Below are 19,847 nucleotides of genomic sequence, written 5' to 3' on the forward strand. Positions count from 1 at the left end.
GAGGCCAAAGCAAAGGCGGGGCAGTGCTGGGCAGCGCCAGCAAGTGGGCCATGTTGGACTCTGTGGTTTCAGGAAGCTGACACGTTCCAGCTGCAGAGGAGCCCATCAGGCAGCTGGTCCCTTCCTCTGCTCATTGAGAACCTAGCATCTCTCCGGAGGAGGCCTGTCCGGCTGTGCCCGGGAGATCTCGGGTGATACCCGGTGTGTTGTGCTGTGCCTTATTCCCAGCTCCAGTCCTCCCAACTTCTGAGCCAAAAGAGAACTCGATAAAGGTGAGCCAGATTCTGCTCTCAGTGCTCTCCTTTTCCTGCCTAAAATTCTCTTGTTGTGGCAGGGAATGGGAAATGAGTCTGGCTGGATTTAAATGCCAGACAGAACATTGAGCTGGTGGGAGAATGCACCCTGTGAGACCCGGAGCCCGCTGCTTCCCCTGCCAGGCCCCACCGTGTGCAGACCTGGGATGTCTCTGCACAGGCCGGCATCGCACGCACGCCACATGTGTTCTAACCGTGACAGACACTCTTGCTACTGGACACTGTTTTCTCTGGGTGGATTCACAGGAGCCTAGCCAGAGAGTTTGATTGGCCTGGACAGCACCGGTACTTCCGACAGTTAAACCCCTCTGGTGATCTGTGTTTTAGCCTCTTGGGAAGAATGAGGAGAAACAAATGAGGCGGAGAGTCTGAGATGCTGAAAAGCAGGTGCCAGGAGCGGCAGATAAACTGCGCTCCCAGCACCAGTGCTGGGGAAATACACAGAAACGTTCCACGAATATTCACGCCATTAAAACAACGCAGCGACTTGTGCTGCGTTCATGGCCCTGCCTGCTCACTTTCCCTGAGCACTCAAGCAAAGGAGTTTACTGTCAGCAGCCGTCCAGGACACAGCAGGGTGTAGAGAATGCTCCCAGAGAGCCCCGCTGGATTGCCAAGTCGGGTGTTCGATGCAGAAGCTGAGTGGTGGCAGTTCTGCTAACACAGTCAGGGCAGAGAGGCAGCATCTTGTGACCCGTGTGTCCATTCACAGCCCAGAACTTGGATCGCGAATACTTGTAACTACCATTGCGATCCAGGTGACGATTCACTGGCACAGCTTGGTGCATTATAACGGGAGGAAATCAGAGACTGTGCACGGGACGACTGTGACAAGAAGAAAAGCTCAGATGAAGGGAGCAAGCTATTCATTCGGGAGGGGCCAGGACTAGAGGCGTCTAAATGGCTCAGATCCCTTGGCAGGGCACTTGGGCCACCCGCGAACCATTTCATCCTACAGCGCACACCCTGTGGCTCCTCTCCGAGGTGTCGTCGCCCTTTCCCGGAGGCAGTGCTGGGGCTGTACAATGGCCTAGTGCTTGTCAAATCGGCTCCAAGGTGGCTCAGGGTGCTGCTGAGCTGCTTGATACCTTCGTTTATTTTTCAGTCCTTCCTCTTCCAGGCCCATCCCCAGGGCGTTTGTGCACCTGCTGTCCCAGAGCTTTTGGGGGGTCTGAGGATCCTGGAGAGGAGTCTGATAGGACCTGGACATTTCCATGGTGACGGTTACGTACAGCTCCACAATTGAGGCATAATTGTACTCGGGCGGAACGTCCCGCAGGGCTGAGCACCCGCAGGTCCAGCTGAAATCAGGCTCTCCGCCCTCCCAGGCCTGTTCTGAACTCCTTAGGAGCTTGCATCGGCCGGCGTGCTGCACCATCCTGCCTTCAGGCTCCAGCGGCGCAGGGAGGGCAGCCAGAGCGGGATTGGACCCGTTGCTCTTGGCCCGTGCGTCGGCCCGAGTGAGAACCATGAGAAACCTGGCTTTCCCTGGGGCTGCCCTGGTCTGAAGTGTCTGGCAGGAGCAGTGTCTTCTGAACATCCTCCCTGCGCTCCAGCCTCGGTGCGGAGCAATAGGAAGAGGAAAGCGACGCCACTGGCCAGCCTGCTTCCTCTCTACAGCTGCTCCCAAACCGCAGGGCCCGCCCCTGCTCCTCACCGTCCCCTGCACGGCCCACTGGCTGGCTAATGCGTCTCCCCGACCCGGATCATCACTCCTGCAGTGTCATTAAGACATACCCATGTTTGCCCTTAGCTCGGACCCACTCCGGGGAGGGGCTCCTTTAGCATGAGCCCGGGTAGCCTTGTGTAACGCACCGGGGATCCTTGACGCGGTAGCACGTTCCCACCACACACAAGCACGAAAAGCTGGATCTCTGCTGTGAGTCCTCGGTATGTTCCACAAGGAGCAGGACACTGAAAGGTTTCAAATCTAAACCATCCATGAAAAATAAAGCTGAAGACTATGACTTGCTACTTGCATGCAAATAACTCTGCCAATGCAGAAGTCCAGAACTATCATTTTAAAGGTTTCAGAGTAACAGCCGTGTTAGTCTGTATTCGTAAAAAGAAAAGGAGTACTTGTGGCACCTTAGAGACTAACCAGTTTATTTGAGCATGAGCTTTCGTGAGCTACAGCTCACTTCATCGGATGCATAGCATATCGTGGAAACTGCAGAAGACATTATACACACACAGAGACCATGAAACAAAACTTCCTCCCACCTCACTCCCCCGCTGGCAACAGCTTATCTAAAGTGATCCTCAAGTAGAGCCATTTCCAGCACAAATCCAGGTTTTCTCACCCTTCCCCCCCCCCCCCCAACACACACATACAAACTCACTCTCCTGCTGGCAACAGCCCATCCCCCTTTGAAACCCCTCTTTATAATGCGCATGATAATCAAGGTGGGTCACCTCCAGCACTAATCCAGGTTTTCTCACCCCCCCCACCCCCCCCCTTTTCCAAAAACCACACACACAAACTCATTCTCCTGCTGGCAACAGCTCATCTGACAATGTGCACAGCAATAATCCAAGTTTAACCAGAACGTCTTGGGGGGGGGGGGGTTTTGCAGGAAAAAAACAAGGGGAGACAGGCTACCTTGCATAATGACTTAGCCACTCCCAGTCTCTATTCAAGCCCAAATTAATAGTATCCAATTTGCAAATGAATTCCAATTCAGCAGTTTCTCGCTGGAGTCTGGATTTGAAGTTTTTTTGCTTTAAGATAGCGACCCTCATGTCTGTGATTGCGTGACCAGAGAGATTGAAGTGTTCTCCGACTGGTTTATGAATGTTATAATTCTTGACATCTGATTTGTGTCCATTTATTCTTTTACGTAGAGACTGTCCAGTTTGACCAATGTACATGGCAGAGGGGCATTGTTGGCACATGATGGCATATATCACATTGGTGGATGTGCAGGTGAACGAGCCTCTGATAGTGTGGCTGATGTTGTTAGGCCCTGTGATGGTGTCCCCTGAATAGATATGTGGGCACAGTTGGCAACGGGCTTTGTTGCAAGGATAGGTTCCTGGGCTAGTGGTTCTGTTGTGTGGTATGTGGTTGTTGGTGAGTATTCGCTTCAGGTTGGGGGGCTGTCTGTAGGCAAGGACTGGCCTTTCTCCCAAGATTTGTGAGAGTGTTGGGTCATCCTTCAGGATAGCTTGTAGATCCTTAATAATGCGTTGGAGGGGTTTTAGTTGGGGGCTGAAGGTGACGGCTAGTGGCGTTCTGTTATTTTCTTTGTTAGGCCTGTCCTGTAGTAGGTGACTTCTGGGAACTCTTCTGGCTCTATCAATTTGTTTCTTCACTTCCGCAGGTGGGTATTGTAGTTGTAAGAATGCTTGATAGAGATCTTGTAGATGTTTGTCTCTGTCTGAGGGGTTGGAGCAAATGCGGTTGTATCGCAGAGCTTGGCTGTAGACGATGGATCGTGTGGTGTGGTCAGGGTGAAAGCTGGAGGCATGTAGGTAGGAATAGCGGTCAGTAGGTTTCCGGTATAGGGTGGTGTTGATGTGACCATCGTTTATTAGCACTGTAGTGTCCAGGAAGTGGATCTCTTGTGTGGACTGGACCAGGCTGAGGTTGATGGTGGGATGGAAATTGTTGAAATCATGGTGGAATTCCTCAAGGGCTTCTTTTCCATGGGTCCAGATGATGAAGATGTCATCAATATAGCGCAAGTAAAGTAGGGGCGTTAGGGGACGAGAGCTGAGGAAGCGTTGTTCTAAATCAGCCATAATCCGATGAAGTGAGCTGTAGCTCACGAAAGCTCATGCTCAAATAAACTGGTTAGTCTCTAAGGTGCCACAAGTACTCCTTTTCTTTTATCATTTTAAAGTAAACTGTCGTTACGTTTGCAATGCATGTTCCAGCTCCTGCAGGCCTGGGATCCCACCGTTACCCTAAAGATGAAGTCTGGATGACACTTCTCCCCCTTGCCTGCTTTCAGAGTGATTTATGCCTCCAGTCAGGGTGTGTTTTGTTGTCTCAGCAATCTCCATTGCTCCGTTGCAGCAAGAACTAGGAGTCCGTTTTTTGTTTAAAAAAAATCCTCTTGTCTCATTTCAGTAATTTACTATGCTGTTATTTTGTATTTTTCATAATTGATTAGAACGTGTAATTTCATTTTTAAATACATAGACCTAATAGCTCACGTAATGAAACTCTAACAACCCTGAAGATGGGCCATTAACGAAACAGCAGTTTTATGATTCTCTGCCAATAGATTGTAATGGTGAATTGCTTATCAAGCTGCCCTGCACTGATTTATGACAAAAACTTGTTTGTGATCTAGAGAGAGCAGCAGTGGGGCCTGGCACTAAATTAGCATTTCCTGACAGTCATTAAACGATAGGACTCATAACCTGGATTTATGGGGTCTAAAGCTGGGCAGTGGGAAAGGCCAGTTAAGCCAGGCCCATGCTCTGGTACCTATGTAGAACAGGCCTATTAATTTATGCAAACTAATTACTTGGGTCTCTTTCTAATGAGAAATTTGGTAGAGCGAATGGGCACTGCACAGACCAATAGAAATACTGCAAATCCCTGCTCGGGGGTGCTGGCTGGGGCGGGGCCTATGGTGACCGGCCTGGCGCATGGCAAAGGCAACGCTGGGGGCTGATGGAAGTGCTGACCATGACTGTGGGGCTAATATCTGAAGTAAATGGGTCGGCCGAAGAGGGGCTCGTGCAGGTTATGCCAGCCCTTTAGCTGTCCCTGATGCAAAGGGGCCCTGTGGGCACTGCAGCAGCCCACGCGGCTGTTTCCTTTTCAGTGTTCGTGAAAGATGCTTGAATGCAACTGTGCAGCAGCCAGGGCCCCGCAAGCGGTGGCATGGCAGGTCCCCACGCTGCTGCGGCAGTCCCCGGGCCTTAGCCCTCTGGTGCAGGAAGGAGGAGGGGTGTCTGCACTACTGGGGGCCAGTAATTGCTGACGGTGGCGGTCGGCTTTTTGAGCATGCTGGCCACATGGCTGCAGGCTGCTTGAAGGAGATGCAGTCACGGGACGTGCTTAGTGAAAACCAGATAGATGTGGGCAGTGCTTAGACCCCCCCCCACCCTCGCCAGGTGCCTGAGAACCCTGCATCGGAGGATTAGAGGGGAGCCTATTGCAGGGATTGCTCAGTTGGTATGCTGTCCCCCATCCACTTATTTGTAAACGGTTAATGGCTGCTGCGTGTCTGGCCCCTCCAAGCTGCAATAACGCCTGCAATGCATGGGGGACCGCAGGAGCGAAAGGCCCAGAGAGCAGTGAATGGAGCTGGCTCAAAGAGGGACTTTTCTCACAGAAATTTGCACCTTTTAATTCTGGGCAGTTCCCCCATCTGCAAAATGTCGTGTTTTCACCAGCTGGTGTTTCTTCCCCAAAAGCCCCTGCAACCACATGTCTGCATGGGGCGGTGGGGTGGGGTGGGGTCCGGGTGGGAGCACCCAGCTTGCTATGCTCCGCTCTGCCCAGTTGGGTAGGTAACGGGTCCATATCCGCCAAAACCGACTCAGGGTTTGAGCAAGTTACGTTTTCTGCAGAATTTTGCAAACAAGATTAAATGTCCCTTCCTGGCCCAGCGGCGAGAACGTTCCAGCTGTGCACGAGGGCAGGCTGGTTTATTGGCAGTAATTCCACGTGACCCGAGTGCTGCTGTCCTGTGGCGGGACTGCTCACAGGAGGACACCCCAGGGCAGAGCCAGGTAGCGGGGCAGGCTCCGGGCAGAAGCTCGGGTGACCATAGGTCCCGTGTTCCCAGCAGAGTCCCTTTTCTAAGCCTTGTCCCCGCCTCCCTGACTTTTTTGACCGAAGCGGGCATTGGCCCATTTGCTCTTGCTGACTTGGTCAGCTGACAAGAGCAAACGGGACACGTGCCCACTTTCGTCAAACAAGTGGTGTGTGGAGGAACGTGTGGAGGTCTCCGAGGGCGAGCAGTGAAGCCAGCCCCGTGCAGCGGGGGAGGTCAGGCTCGGGTCGGGCTCAAGCGACCTGTGACCCCAGTTTCGCGCAGGGGGCAGGCAGGGCTTGGGTTAGCGGGTCGGGCCGGCCCCACCTGGGGAGGAGGAGGGCTCTGGCCAGTCCCGTGCGGGGCCCCATTTTCCCCTTGGGGGATTTTGGTCCCTCTAGCAGAAAGCCTTTTCTAAACCTGAGTTTCCCTGGACCCTTTGCTGAGATGCCCCTTGTGCAAACCCAGTGCCCATGGGTCTGTCCGCGGAGAGCCAAGTTCTGCGATGTTCTCAGTGTTCTTAACTCCCATCCATTCAGTGGGAGCTGATGGTGCCTGACCTGTCCCAGGAGCCCTCAGCACCTCCCAGGATCAAGCCCTTAGCCCCAACCCTGGGGTGTAGCTCCTAGAAATGCTTTTCTTTCTATCTGCGGGCTATGGCTATAAGGGTTTGGCTGGGGCTTACCCCCACAAAGAGATCAGTGTGTGGCCCTCTCCCACCGAATAACTGCAGGCAGCATTGCGGCCGTTGCTTTCCCTGTCGGCCTTGATCCCGGTCCGACTGCACAGCACCAGAGCTCATCTATTAAAATGACTCGTGCTCTGGGTCCTTCTCCGCCCTGCTCCGTGGTCTCCCTCCCAGAGGGATCTCACGCCAGGACTGCCTGAGAACCTCCACTGTTCTTCCCCAGCACTTGCAGAATGTCCATGGAGCACATCATGAGTTTTAATTAATCTGTGAGTCTCTTGGAGCTGACCCAGCGGTGGTCCAAATGGTGGTGCTTAGGCCAGCACCGTGCTGCCGAGGAGGATCAGGGGGCAGAGTAAAGCCGATTCCCTGGGGCCATGGGGGGAAGCAGGGGGAGAGGGGGGTGCATGTCTGCTACAGAACTTCACCTTGGTCAGCAATCCAGCCAGGCCGCGTTTGCAAGGGATGTGGCACGTTGCACGGCTGAGCTGGGACAACTGTCCCATTCGATTAACTCTTCACGAGCTGTGCGTTGCAGGGGAGAACACGCTCGCGGCCTCACGAGCTGTTAGTGCCAGCGTTAATGCAGCCGGCTCCCAGAGCGGCTGGCTCCCCGCATGTCCTGAAATCCGCCAGGCTGTCACTTTCACGGGGGCTGCCGGAGTGTAAATGAATCCGGAGGACAGCGTCCTGGCTGCCTAATTCTGCCTCGCTGCAGCCTTGGAATAGGTTTGCTGTGCTGGGAGCCAACGTGCAAGGCTTCCTCTGGAGGGCGGGACCCTCCTTTGCCTGGCTGCCACAATGACCTCGCTGGAGCCCAGGGACCTGGCTCGCCCTGCCCTGCAGCTTGTCCCATCGCCACCGCCTGTGTGAATGCTGCCAGATCAGATCAGAGCGGCGAGTGCGCGACGCCCAGGGCCAGGTGAGGATGATACAAACAGTGCAAGGGGCTTGCAATGGTATCTGGGGAAGCATGGGGCCCATTGGGATTACACTGGTGTCGGGGGGGGGGGGGATAAGCCCATTAGGGCTGGGGCCAGGGTGGGTGCAGGGAGAGGCAGGCCCCCTGGAGCCGAGGCGGCATGGGGCTTTTCGACGGCATGGGCTACAACGCATGGAGCTGAGACCTGGCAGCCTGTCTCCTCCTGCAACAATGATGCACCTGAGCACTGTTAGCTGGCTTGAAATGTCTTTGCAGGAGCTGAGTACGACCGCGGTGTGCTGGCCTGGCTAATGCGGGGGGGTCGTCCTATGGACCCCTTGCCCCAGACAGCCACCTGTCATGTGTCTCTGACATTTCAACCCACCGCTGCCAGAGCCACAGAGCATGGCTGTTTCGACTTGGCCCCCCGGCTGTTTTACTAGCCTGAGCCAGAGGTGCGAGCGGCACTCTGTGCTGTGCTAACGGGCACCGGCGCTTACAGGAGCCTTTGGCCTGGCCAGGCCTGGCGGAGTGCAGGGTTACAGAGTGACCGGCAAAGCCCTGCTCAATCTCCCACAGCCAGGTGTAAGTGAAGGACGCTGGGGGGAACCAAATCCCCTCTCTGTGTCGGGGTTTAATAAGTTAATCATAGAATATTAGGACTGGAAGAGACCTCATCTAGTCCAACCCCCTGCTCAAAGCAGGCCCAACACCAACTAAATCATCCCAGCCAGGGCTTTGTCAAGCCAGGTCTTAAACCTCTAAGGAAGGAGATTCCACCACCTCCCTAGGTAACACATTCCAGTGTTTCACCACCCTCCTAGTGAAAAAGTTTTTCCTAATATCCAACCTAAACCTCCCCCACTGCAACTTGAGACCATTACTCCTCGTTCTGTCATCTGCTACCACTGAGAACAGTCTAGATCCATCCTCTTTGGAACCCCCCTTCAGGCAGCTGAAAGCAGCTATCAAATCCCCCCTCACTCTTCTCTTCAGCAACTCTTCAAATAACCCCAGTTCCCTCAGCCTCTCCTCGTAAGTCATGTGCTCCAGCCCCCTGATAATTTTCGTTGCCCTCCGCTGGACTCTCTCCTATTTGTCCACATCCCTTCTGTAGTGGGGGGACCAGAACTGGACACAATACTCCAGGTGTGGGCTCACCAGTGCCGAATAGAGGGGAATAATCACGTCCCTCGATGTGCTGGCAATGCTCCTACTAATACAGCCCAAAATGCCATTGGCCTTCTTGGCAACAAGGGCCTGCCACATCAGTTACGAAAGTAAAAAACTTGCTTGAGCTCCAGCACCTCTCTCATTACAAATTAAGCCCTGAACCATCCCCACCCAGTCCCCAGATCTGTCTCCTCCCCATTACCACCTAGGGCATTTCAGTCAGGGTGGAGTTCATGAGTTGTTATGCCTATTGCTGGGAGCCGGAGTCCCTTCCTCAGGCCCTAGTGTTCCTGCAGCAGACGCAGTCCCATAATTAGTGTTGTGTGCTGTGAACCCGGCAGCAAGGTGAGGGATGGGATGGATCTCAGCTGGGGGACCAGGCGTGGGGGGATGACTGACAGCATGACAGACAGACACAGCTGTTGAATCCAGCTAGTTAAGCTTCCCTGAGCGGTAGCAGTTCTTGAGTACATGCAAACTGCGCTTTTAAAATGCTGGCTCCGGGCATGTCCCTGTCTCTGCAGCCTTCACCTGGACTTGTCACCCCGTGACCAGCTCTTCTGGCGCTGTGGGCGCGGCTGCCCCGTCCCCGAGGAGCAGTCCCCAGGGTCAGTTAAAGCGCTGTCCCCTGGGCCGATAGCAGGGTCCAGGGGCCGTAGGTCTGTTCCCAGCTGCGTAAACCTGGACACGTCGCTTCATGTCCGGGTCCCCTTTGCTTGGCTTCTCTATTTACATTTTAATCACTTGGGGGCCATGGTCTGTCTCTTGGGCTCTGGCTATGCAGCCCCCTGCCCAGGGGGGCCCTGACCGCGGCTGGGGGGCCTAAGGACTATTGCACAATAAATTGTAATAGAGAAAAAAGAAAAGGAGGACTTGTGGCACCTTAGAGACTAACCAATTTATTTGAGCATGAGCTTTCGTGAGCTACAGCTCCGATGAAGTGAGCTGTAGCTCACGAAAGCTCATGCTCAGATAAATTGGTTAGTCTCTAAGGTGCCACAAGTCCTCCTTTTCTTTTTGCGAATACAGACTAACATGGCTGTTACTCTGAAACTTGTAATAGAGAGTTAAAGTTAGCGGTGATGGGGGCCAAAGCTGCCCCAGTACTTGGTCTCCTCGAGGCCAGGGCCCCAGTGCGGGCAGGGAAGGGGAACTGTGCTGTGCCTCACTCTAGTTCCGTCCGGAATTGCCATGGGCTCCGCGCAGGGCCCGGGCAAGCAGGTTCCATTACACAGCCGGACTCTGGTTTGAACAAGCCCCTCCTGGAGGCACATTTCCCAGGTCCCCAGAGCAGCATCCGCCCCAGGCAGCTCCCTGAGCGGCCTTGCTCCTTTGTGTGGTGCTGCACAGCACAAGGCAAAGCTGCTCACTGAGGAAAGTCACCCGCTCACCCCAAAGTGGGAAACGTAGCAGCTGCCTTTGAGCACTAAACATACTTTCCAGCCCGTAACCGCGAGCCTGCCATCGTGCGGAGACCCTGGGATAACAGAAGTGTATCTGCTGAGCTGGTCTGTCCTTTCCCAAAACCCACGCTCCCTGAAGAGCTGCAGCAGGAGACCCAGGTCCCAGCTCCTGTGCTGGGGACCCGCAGCCTTCTGTCGGAAGGGGCCGTGCACGCGCTCCTCGGGGTGCAGCAGGAGCCAGACTGGGTACGTCTACACTGGGATAAGAGACCCGCTGGCCTGGGACAGCTGACTTGGACTCCCAGGGCTTGGCTGCAGGGCTACAAATTGCTGTGTAGACATTGAGCTTGGGCTGGAGCCTGGGCTGTGGGACCTCCCCCTCCCAGTGGGGGGCAGCCACGGGTCCGTACTGCAGTGTAGACATACCCATTAAAGCTGAGGGAGTTACACACGCGTGTGTCGAGGGAGAAGGGGCCATGGCGAGCTCTGACTTCCTGCTTTGAAGCAGAGGAAGGGGCATGGGCATTGCCTGAGGGCACAAGGCAGCTGAAATTAAATCTCTCCTTTACCCAGCAAGCCGGTTCCTGGCTTCACAGAGAAAGTGGGAGCTGGGGCCCAATGCAGAAGTCAGCATCAGCTTGCAGCAGGGAAAATGCGGGGTGTGACAGGAGCAAGGAATGCCCCTCTCGGCCCAGGCATCCTCCCCGGGTCACGGCCTGTGTGTGCCAGACAGGCACGGGAATCATGCAGAGGGACAGGGCTGAGGGCAGGGCATTACAGGCAGGGGCAGCCGAGCACCAGGCTGAAGGGCTCTGGTGCTGTGGGTCACACATGGTACAGAAAAGGCTCAGCACCGGGCCGGGCACCACAGCCCGTGGGACACGCACAAAGCATCTCCAGCAGTGCGGCTCCCTGGAGCCAGCCTGTCTGGAAACGACCCGAATGAGGCGGAGGTGGGAGAGAATGGGCTGCCCTGAAGAACTGCCTGAGGCAGGGTTATTGCCAGAGTCCGTAGTGCCTTGCTGCCCTGCTGGGTTCCTAGGAGCGGCCCCTTGAGGCCAGGCCCTGCCCCTTCTCGCTGGGCACCTACCACGGGCACAGCTGTCCCGGGCCGGCCCCAGGACGGAGGGGGATGCAGTAGCTGCCGGGCTGGAGCTAGGCAGCAGTGATCTGGCCAATAGAGCTGGGCTGGGGGAGCCCCCTGAGAGTTAGCCCGGTGTTCCCGGGCTGCACTGCTGGCTAGTAGCTCTGCAGCCCCCGGCTCAGTGGCTGGGTTGTGGCTCCTGCCATGGGCTCAGACCCTTCGAGGCCGGTTGGTGTGTCTTTGGCACTGTGCTCCACAGAAGGGCAGGCTGCGGGCCAGAGCGCTCGTTAATGCAATCAAGGCGCAGTGAACCCATGCAATGGCAATCATTCCAGATGGCGCCAGCTGCAATTTGTTTTGCAAATGCCAAAAGTGCTGTAGTAACAAAAGGGGAAAGCTTGTGGAGCCAGGCTTGTGGTGAGTGGCGCGGGGTCTGCGAGCAGAATGGCTCGCGGGCACCTGACACGCTGTGCTGGGCTCGGTTCAAGCTGCTTTATTTTAAACCTGCAAAGCAATTTACTGCTTGAAGGTGAAGGAAGAGCGGCCCGGGCTCAAGTCCACAGCACAGGCTTCCTTCTGCAGCGCTGCCCATGCCCCTCGGGCCAGACCTGCAGCCCCCTACTACTGCCGCTCTGCATGCCCCATGGCTCTGCCAGGGCCCCGTCCTGCAGGCCAAGTGAGGAAGCAGGGGCATGTGGGTCCGGCACGGCAGGCCGGGTTCTGGTCTTGTTGCGAGGGCCTAATCCTGCTCCACTGCCCTGAGTCCATGCGCGGGGCACAGAGGAGCTACCGGTATCCGCCACCTGGGCAGCCCACCCCAGTGCCGCCTGGTGCTGCTCCGGCACAGAGGCAGCGTTGTGAGAGCTTGTGATTTTATCGCTAGTCCAAAGCCATGGGGTAAAGCCCTGGGGCCTGGAGTCCCGTGCCTGGGAGGTGCATGGCTTTCAGCAGAGGTAGGTTTCTAGCCCTCGTGGTTCTGGAGAAGGCTGGAAAACGTGACCAGAGCAGACAAAGGGACCGTGGCTTTAAATGGTCTGATTTTCAAGCCAGGCTCCAGATTTTGGGGGGCTTGACTCCATGTTAGAGCCCTTGGGGCTGGCGCTGGGCAGAGGTCTGAGCGAGGGCCCCCAGTGCCACAGAAGGGCTGGGTGCCAGCCCTCTTCCATGCCTAGCCCCTGCCTGGTCACACGCAGCACGGGCAGCTCCGCTCCGTCTGCTCCTGGGTGCCTGTTCTCCAGGGGCTGCCAGGGCAGCCTGGGGGTGAGAGAGCCCATCAGGAGGATGGAGAGCAATTGGCATCAGTACAGCATGCTGGGTTTTAAGCCATGTGACTTTAAACCAACCCCCGTCCCCCGTGGTTTTAATTCTGCACCATCCTTTCCCCGCAGCCCGGCGTGGGTGCCGGCTCAGGTGGGCTTTGCTGGCAGTGCCTCTCGGAGGAGCGGGCCGCACATCCACACAGGGGAGAAGCAGGCAGGCTGCCTGCTTGCAGTGCATGGCCTGGGTGCGTCCAGCGCCTTTAGCAATGACAGCTTCCTGCCTGGCGCCCTGGCTCCTGCCTGCCAGTGGTGGAAGCTGCCCTGGGATGCATGCAGTGGGCGGACGCTGGGCTAGGACTGAACCTGATACACTGAAGGTTTATTGGAAAAGCTTTTCCAGCCCCAGGGCCTGGGCCTGGATGAGCCAGACCTCAGTGCCCAGCCAGGGGGCTATGGGGACAAGCATCCTAGGCACTGGCAAAGTTACTGGCTGCGCTGGTGGCCTGGAGCCCATGAGGTTACACGTCCCTGTCTCCATTGTTCTGCCATGCTATGGTTCCTGCTGGTCTGGGAGGCCCTCATGGGGACCGGCCCTAGCTGGAAACCGAGCTGACACATCTCTGCTTAGAGGAGCAGCCCCGGCTGGTGGCTGAGGGGGCAGGCTCAGCTGGCCCCATCCCGCCGGCCCAGTGATGCTCAGTGGGGTACTCGCCCCGTCTGCGTATGTCCATGGTCCTCCTCCTGCTAGTCTCCAACCCTCCCAGCCCCTGGTGCAGCCCAGCAGTGCAGTTGTGGCCCCAAGTTGTGAACAGTGCTACGGCACATCCAGATACCCGGCACACGCCCCTCTCCTTAGAGCTGTCGTTGAGCTTGAGCCCCGGGACTTTCCCCACCACTAACAGCTCACGTCTGGGGCCTGCCCAGGTTCTCAGGGTCTGTTTAACGATCTCAGTTGCATGCCCGTCTCGGGCGGCTGGCTGCTTGGAGGCAGGGCCGGTGGCACTAGGACGAATAGCATCATGACTATTTCAAGGGCAGATGGGGCCCTGTAGCAGCAAGCCACCGCTGAGGTCTCACTCGGAAGCTCTGCGTCTCTCACAGCCCCAGGTCTCTGTGACAATCTCCCCCCACGCTATGGGCTATAAGGGACTGAAAGGACCTTCGAGGAGTCGTGTGACTGAGCCAAGCCCCAATAAATCCAGGAACCCCCGGACCCCCTGATTGTTCAGCAGGGCGATTGACTTTAGCAGACAGCAAGACCTTGCCCTGGTGGTAATCCTCAGCAAGGGGGCGATCTCCCCGTCATGCCCCTGCGGACTCTGCTGGTGGCTGCGAGGGGCTGGTTCTGCAGCAGAGAGATTGTCAGCAGAGATACTGTCCCTGAGAGGTTTCAGAGTAGCAGCCGTGTTAGTCTGTATCCGCAAAAAGAAAAGGAGGACTTGTGGCACCTTAGAGACTAACAAATGTATTTGAGCATAAGCTTTCGTGAGCTACAGCTCACTTCATCGGATGCATTCAGTGGAAAATACAGTGGGGAGATTTATATACATAGAGAACATGAAACAATGGGTGTTATCATACACACTGTAACGAGAGTGATCACTTAAGGTGAGCTATTACCAGCAGGAGAGTTGGCGGGGGGGGGGGGGGACCTGTTGTAGTGATAATGAAGGTGGGCCATTTCCAGCAGTTGACAAGAACGTCTGAGGAACAGTGAGGGGTGGGCGGGGGAATAAACCTGGGAAAATAGTTTTACTTTGTGTAATGGCCCATCCACTCCCAGTCTCTATTCAAGCCTAAGTTAATTGTATCCAGTTTGCAAATTCATTCCAATTCAGCAGTCTCTCGTTGGAGTCTGGTTTTGAAGTTTTTTTGTTGAAGAATTGCCACTTTTAGGTCTGTAATTGAATGTTGAAGTGTTCTCCCACCTCTCCCACTGGTTTTTGAATGTTACAATTCTTGACGTCTGATTTGTGTCCATTGATTCTTTTACATTCTTAGAGACTGTCTGGCTTGTGGTGCCCAGACCAGTGGCAGAACGGCGTGACGGTCTCCCACTGTGTTTGTTTTCTGCACCCCGGCCCAGCCTCTGTTTGCGGCTGGAGCTGGTGTGAGTGTGAGTGTGCAGGGCTCGGAGACGCCCTCGCACATTGCTGCTGGCACCTCAGCCAGCTTGTCTGGCTCAGGAGCAGAGCAGGAGACGCTCACTCTGCAGCATGGCTCTGGCCCGGGTCTGTCTCCACGAGCCGCTCAGAGGGAGCAGCCCCGGGTGTGTGAATATCCCACCTCATCGTCGGTGTCTGAAGCCTACGCTGTCTGAACAGCGACATGTCCTAGCTGAGGGGGTGGGGAGGGAGCAGGTGTGGCCAGCTCCTCTGTATTCAAAACCCAGGGCTTTCCTTGTCAGGGTGCATAAGCTTCCCTGTTGCAGTCTGCCAGAGCGGGATAAGTGCCTGTAATGTGGAAAGCCAGCTTCTCCTCGACCCCTCTGTGCAACCTGAGCCTGAACGCCGTGCTACTGACCCGCCCCGGGCGAAGCGGCAGGTTACCATTTCAGGGGTTAGTTCTCGGGCAGCAACACAACCTTGTGCTGTGGGCTGGGCAGGTTTTGCCAGGGCTGCGTCAGTGCCTGGGTGGGAGCCCTGCCAGGGACACCGACACGCCGGTGCAGCAGGAAACGATGTGGGTGAGTCAGTAGGTCGCGTTACTGCTGATGCCGACACCCCGCTTTGGTACTAGGGGCACTGCCGTGCCGGAGGTGCGCGGCTGAGCTGTAGGTCTGAGGGCCTGGTCATTTGAAGGCCCCTTCAGACTTTTCACAGGAGTAGGGGTGATAACCCAAGTCCTGGCCAATTCCACCGGGCCTCTCTCAATCCCTCCAGAAGTTTCAATCGGGCACCGTCTTGTTTTCAGTCCCTGCACTAGCCTGGCTATTGTCCCTGTGGCCCACCTCCACGGTGGGGACTTTGAGCTGGGCTCTCTCTGTTTCTGAGACAGATGTTCTAAATGTCCGGCTGTCTGTCTGAACTCAAGTCCTTCTCCACCTTACAAAGCCCAAGTGCACACAACAGGGAGGCTGGGAACGGCTGAAACTTTATGACTGTGGGATTAACATTCTTGGATGGTTGGAAAAAAAACCTGGGTGGGTTCTTCATTGAGCCCAAGAGCTGGGAAGCCTTAGAAGATCAATAATCCATCTCCCTGGGGCCAAAGCAATCCCGAGAGTGCCTTCCCTGGGGCTTTGTCCTGTCAGTGAGATGACTTAAGCAATGGCGGTTTCACTCCTTCGGTCAGGTGAGGAAGGATGCCTGAACTCTTGGGTGCTTCTCTGAACCTGCCAGACTGTGGCAGTTGTCCCATCAGTAGCTACAGTGCAGGGAAAGTTTCCCGTGTCCCTCATCTGGCATTGCATGCTACAGCTGACTGCTGGGGGCTCCTGTCTTCTCCTGGCCTCTCAGTGGCGTGGTCCCATCTGGATGGGAATGAGTCTCTTGTCTGGTGCGTGTTAGTCTGACTATTAGGGAGCTGAACCCCTATTGGTGCCCTTCCAGGCAGTCCCCAGCTGCCTGGGCTCTGAGAATGGGGCTCCTGGGCTGTGTTTGCAAGCACCTCGTGTGGGTCCCAGCTCCTGTCCTCACCTGTGCGCTTCTTTGCTTACAGAAGCTTGATGCCCAGGACGCTCAGCAGCCAGATCACAATAGAAAAGACACCCAGCTACTTTGTCACCAAGGAGGCCCCACGGCGGATCTTCAACATGTCCAGAGACACCAAGCTGATCGTGGTGGTGCGGAACCCGGTCACCAGGGCCATCTCGGACTACACGCAGACGCTCTCCAAGAAACCCGACATCCCCACCTTCGAAGGGCTGTCCTTCCAGAACCGCAGCCTGGGGCTGGTGGACACCTCGTGGAACGCCATCCGCATCGGGATGTACGTGGTGCACCTGGACAGCTGGCTCCAGTACTTCCCCCTCTCCCAGATCCACTTTGTCAGTGGGGAAAAGCTGATCACAGACCCGGCTGGGGAGATGGGCAAAGTGCAGGACTTCCTGGGCATCAAGCGGGTGATCACGGACAAGCACTTCTACTTCAACAAGACAAAAGGGTTTCCTTGCCTGAAGAAAACAGAGAGCAGCAGTTTACCGCGCTGTCTGGGCAAGTCCAAAGGGAGAACTCATGTGCAGATAGACCCTGAGGTGATAGAGCAGCTCCGGGACTTTTATAGACCATATAATATTAAATTCTATGAAACCGTTGGGCAGGACTTCAGGTGGGAATAAATGTCGAGGCCCAGAGCAGCGGTGAGGCGAGCATGCCGCAGTCTTCCATGAGGGTGGTAAACTGGGGGCCAACGTGCGACCCACCCCCTCCGTCGGCCATCTTGTCCCTTCTCACGGGTGCTGGTGAGAGCGGCTTTCCGGACCCTGTGGGAGGCCAGGTCTTTCCAGGCCAAAGGCCAGGGAGGATGTGGAGTTATGTCCCCAGCCCAACATGTGCCAGGCAGAGACCGCTGGACACAGCCAAGCCCTCACCAGCTTCTGTCAGCAGCTGGGGGGCTTGTTTTGCATTTGGTTTTTATACTGTGATCGGGCACTCCCTGAGCAGCCAGAAAAGGGCCCCAGGGGCTGTGTGGAGGCCACAGGCCATCTGATCTTTAATAATGGCTGGTCGATACACACTGCTGCCCATGCGCAAACTGGCTCAAGCGTCTACCTGGCATGTACCTTGTGCATGTTCCGAAAATAACCACCAATTGGAGCATTCCCTGGCTAAAGCTTCCCAGGCTCTGGGTGGGTCAGCCTCTTGCCTCCTCATCCAGTTCACCAGGACTAGGATGGATGTCCCACGCCCGCAGGGGCTGGGGCCTGCATGGGGCTCTGTGACGCATGGGAAGCCATGCGTCTCAGGCTGGGGTGGGCCTCTCCATTTTGCCTTTTGTCACCTGAGCGAAGTATGTACCCATGAAGATGGTGATGTGTATGCTTGAAAAAAAAATGTTTCCAAACACATTGTGATGATACTTTGTCCTGTGAATAAAGCACAGATTTCTGCTGGTACGGGTACTCTAGGGCCACTGGTTTTCTTGTTCAGCATGTGACTCCCTGTGAAATAAAGATGAAGAGAACTGGTCCTTATTAAAGTACTTTTCTTAGGAATGGTCTTTCCACAGCGGGTTTGGCCCTCCACCCAGCACAGGGTCTGTGTTCAAACGCCCTCAGACACTATGCAAAACCACCAAAGCATCAGGCGCCGGCCGGATTCTGCAGTGACGGGGGCCAGAGAAGGAACGAGGGAGAGAAAGCGAGAGAAAACCAGGCCATATGGACCAGTGCTCTCAGAGCACATAGGAGGGGACAGATCCCAGCCATCCCACCCAGGGTGGATTGAGACGTGACACACATGGGATGGGCTGACACAGCCTATGGGCACCAGGGTGAGCAGTCCCTAGGTACCCCAGGGTGGCGGGGAGTCAGAGGAAAGTCAGCATTTTCAGGCTTTAAAGGTGACAGGTTTCCATGGCCAGCGGATATTGCTGGAGCTGCCGTTTTCCACGCTGATGAGGCACCGATTGATCCCGACTGATAACAGGTATAAAACTCTCCTGTCGTCGGGCCCGGACTCTCTCTGTGCCTGGCCCGCTCTTAGCATGACGGATGGGCTCTGCGGGCGCACCCAGCACATTTATGAGCCTGGTCCCTCGCTCCTGTTTGGGGGTTTTATGGGGAACTTGGCTGACGCAGAAATCTGCATGTTCAAGGCTCTTGTGTGGCTCTGGCAGAGGAGATTATTGCTGGCCTGGGGTGGCCGTATTTCCCAAAAGGCAACCCGGGACATCGCCTGGGGCTATCCCAAGGCCCCCTTACTTTGGCCTTGCCAGTCCGGAGAGTGACCCGAGTGCCAGGCAGAGCTGAGTCCCATGCAAGCAGCCCCATAGGGCGCACGGCAGCACCGGGCAGCCGCTCCCAGCCCAGCGCCTCACCCAGGCCTTCCTTGTACTTTGGGGGGCAAGTTGCTCCTTGAGTGGGACAAGCCATGAATAGCCCCAGCAGCTCCTGTTTGCCAGAGGGTTTCCATGTGCTGGGAGGGAAAGGCCTGTCTGTGGGGAGGCTCCCAAACCCCAAAGGCCCCAGCTGAGGCGTGGCCAGAGGTGACTGTTTGTCGGGCCTGGCAAGGCTCATGGTGCTGTGTGGAGGGGCGCCCAGCGCTGGACGAGCAGGGGGCGTTGGGTGGGGACTGAGGCTCAGCAGAAGGGCCAAGGGGGAGCCCAGAGCTGGGAGAGCAGGGAGCCATGGGTCAGGATTGAGAGGCACCAGCAGAGCTGGCTGGGGGCGGGGGGAGATGGGGGTAGTGCCCAGGCCTGGCATAGCAGGGGGCGGCTAAGGGTGGGGGTCGAGGTGCCTTGGCAGAGCTGTGGGGGTTGCATAGCACACACCCGCCTCACACTTAGCCCCACCCAGCTCCACTCAGCCCCCCCGTTGCTGGTTTCCGACGGCACCCAGCTGAACGTGACGCGCCTCCAGAGCCTGGCGCGGGAATAGATCAGACATGGGCAATCGGGGAGGGGCACCGGCAAAGGGAAATTATTCGCTTTGCCTGGCCTAGGACAAACAGAGCCAGCGCTGGGTCAAGGCACGTCTCTCTGTGCCCCATCCTCAGGCCAAGCCCAACGCAGGACTAGGGGTGACAAGGCCTTTGCCACAGCCGGAGCCCTGCTCCTACCCACGGGATGTCCAGGGTCGGCCCAAAAGCGACTAAACGCGTCGTTGAAGAACGAGCCCAAGGCACGGGTCGGGTTGGTAACTCCTTCTCCTTAGGCCAGGTACTAGCTAGTGACGAGGGCATCACACGCAATAGTAAGTTATGGCCGCACTTAATGGGATGTTTTATAAGACCCCACAGTTATAACTGTGTCACGTGACATGACTCTTGCTGGATGGTGTCTCCAAACAATTCACACCGCATAGTTCATTTTTTCATATTAATTCTTTCATTCAAATCCCGTCCCCGCCTTCTCCCCGTGGCCCATTTGGGCTGTTCTGGGCTGCGCCAGGCCCCTTGCTCTCATTGAAAAGAGAAGCGGAGTCAAATCTCCCACATGCTGCTGTGTGTAACTATCCACGGGGAGGTGGGGGGGGGGAACAGAGGAAAGTTACAGCCCCCTCTGGGCAGTTGTTAGAATCATAGACTATCAGGGTTGGAAGGGACCTCAGGCGGTATCTAGTCCAACCCCCTGCTCAAAGCAGGACCAATCCCCAACTCAATCATCCCAGCCAGGGCTTTGTCAAGC

At 56.1% G+C, this 19,847-nt stretch overlaps 1 protein-coding gene across 1 annotated transcript in view; it reads left to right on the forward strand.

Annotated features, from left to right (window-relative positions):
* The window catches only part of HS3ST2 (heparan sulfate-glucosamine 3-sulfotransferase 2), a 44,750-nt gene extending 27,044 nt beyond the window's left edge, over positions 1-17,706 (forward strand). Inside the window, exon 2 of the mRNA XM_037911008.2 lies at positions 16,221-17,706. Within this exon, the coding sequence (XP_037766936.1) occupies positions 16,221-16,839 (619 nt within the window). The 3' untranslated portion in view covers positions 16,840-17,706. The remainder of the gene's footprint in view (positions 1-16,220) is intronic.
* Positions 17,707-19,847: the final 2,141 nt, after the last annotated feature.

The sequence above is a fragment of the Chelonia mydas genome, chromosome 10, assembly GCF_015237465.2.
Source record: "Chelonia mydas isolate rCheMyd1 chromosome 10, rCheMyd1.pri.v2, whole genome shotgun sequence".
NCBI lineage: Eukaryota > Metazoa > Chordata > Testudines > Cheloniidae > Chelonia > Chelonia mydas.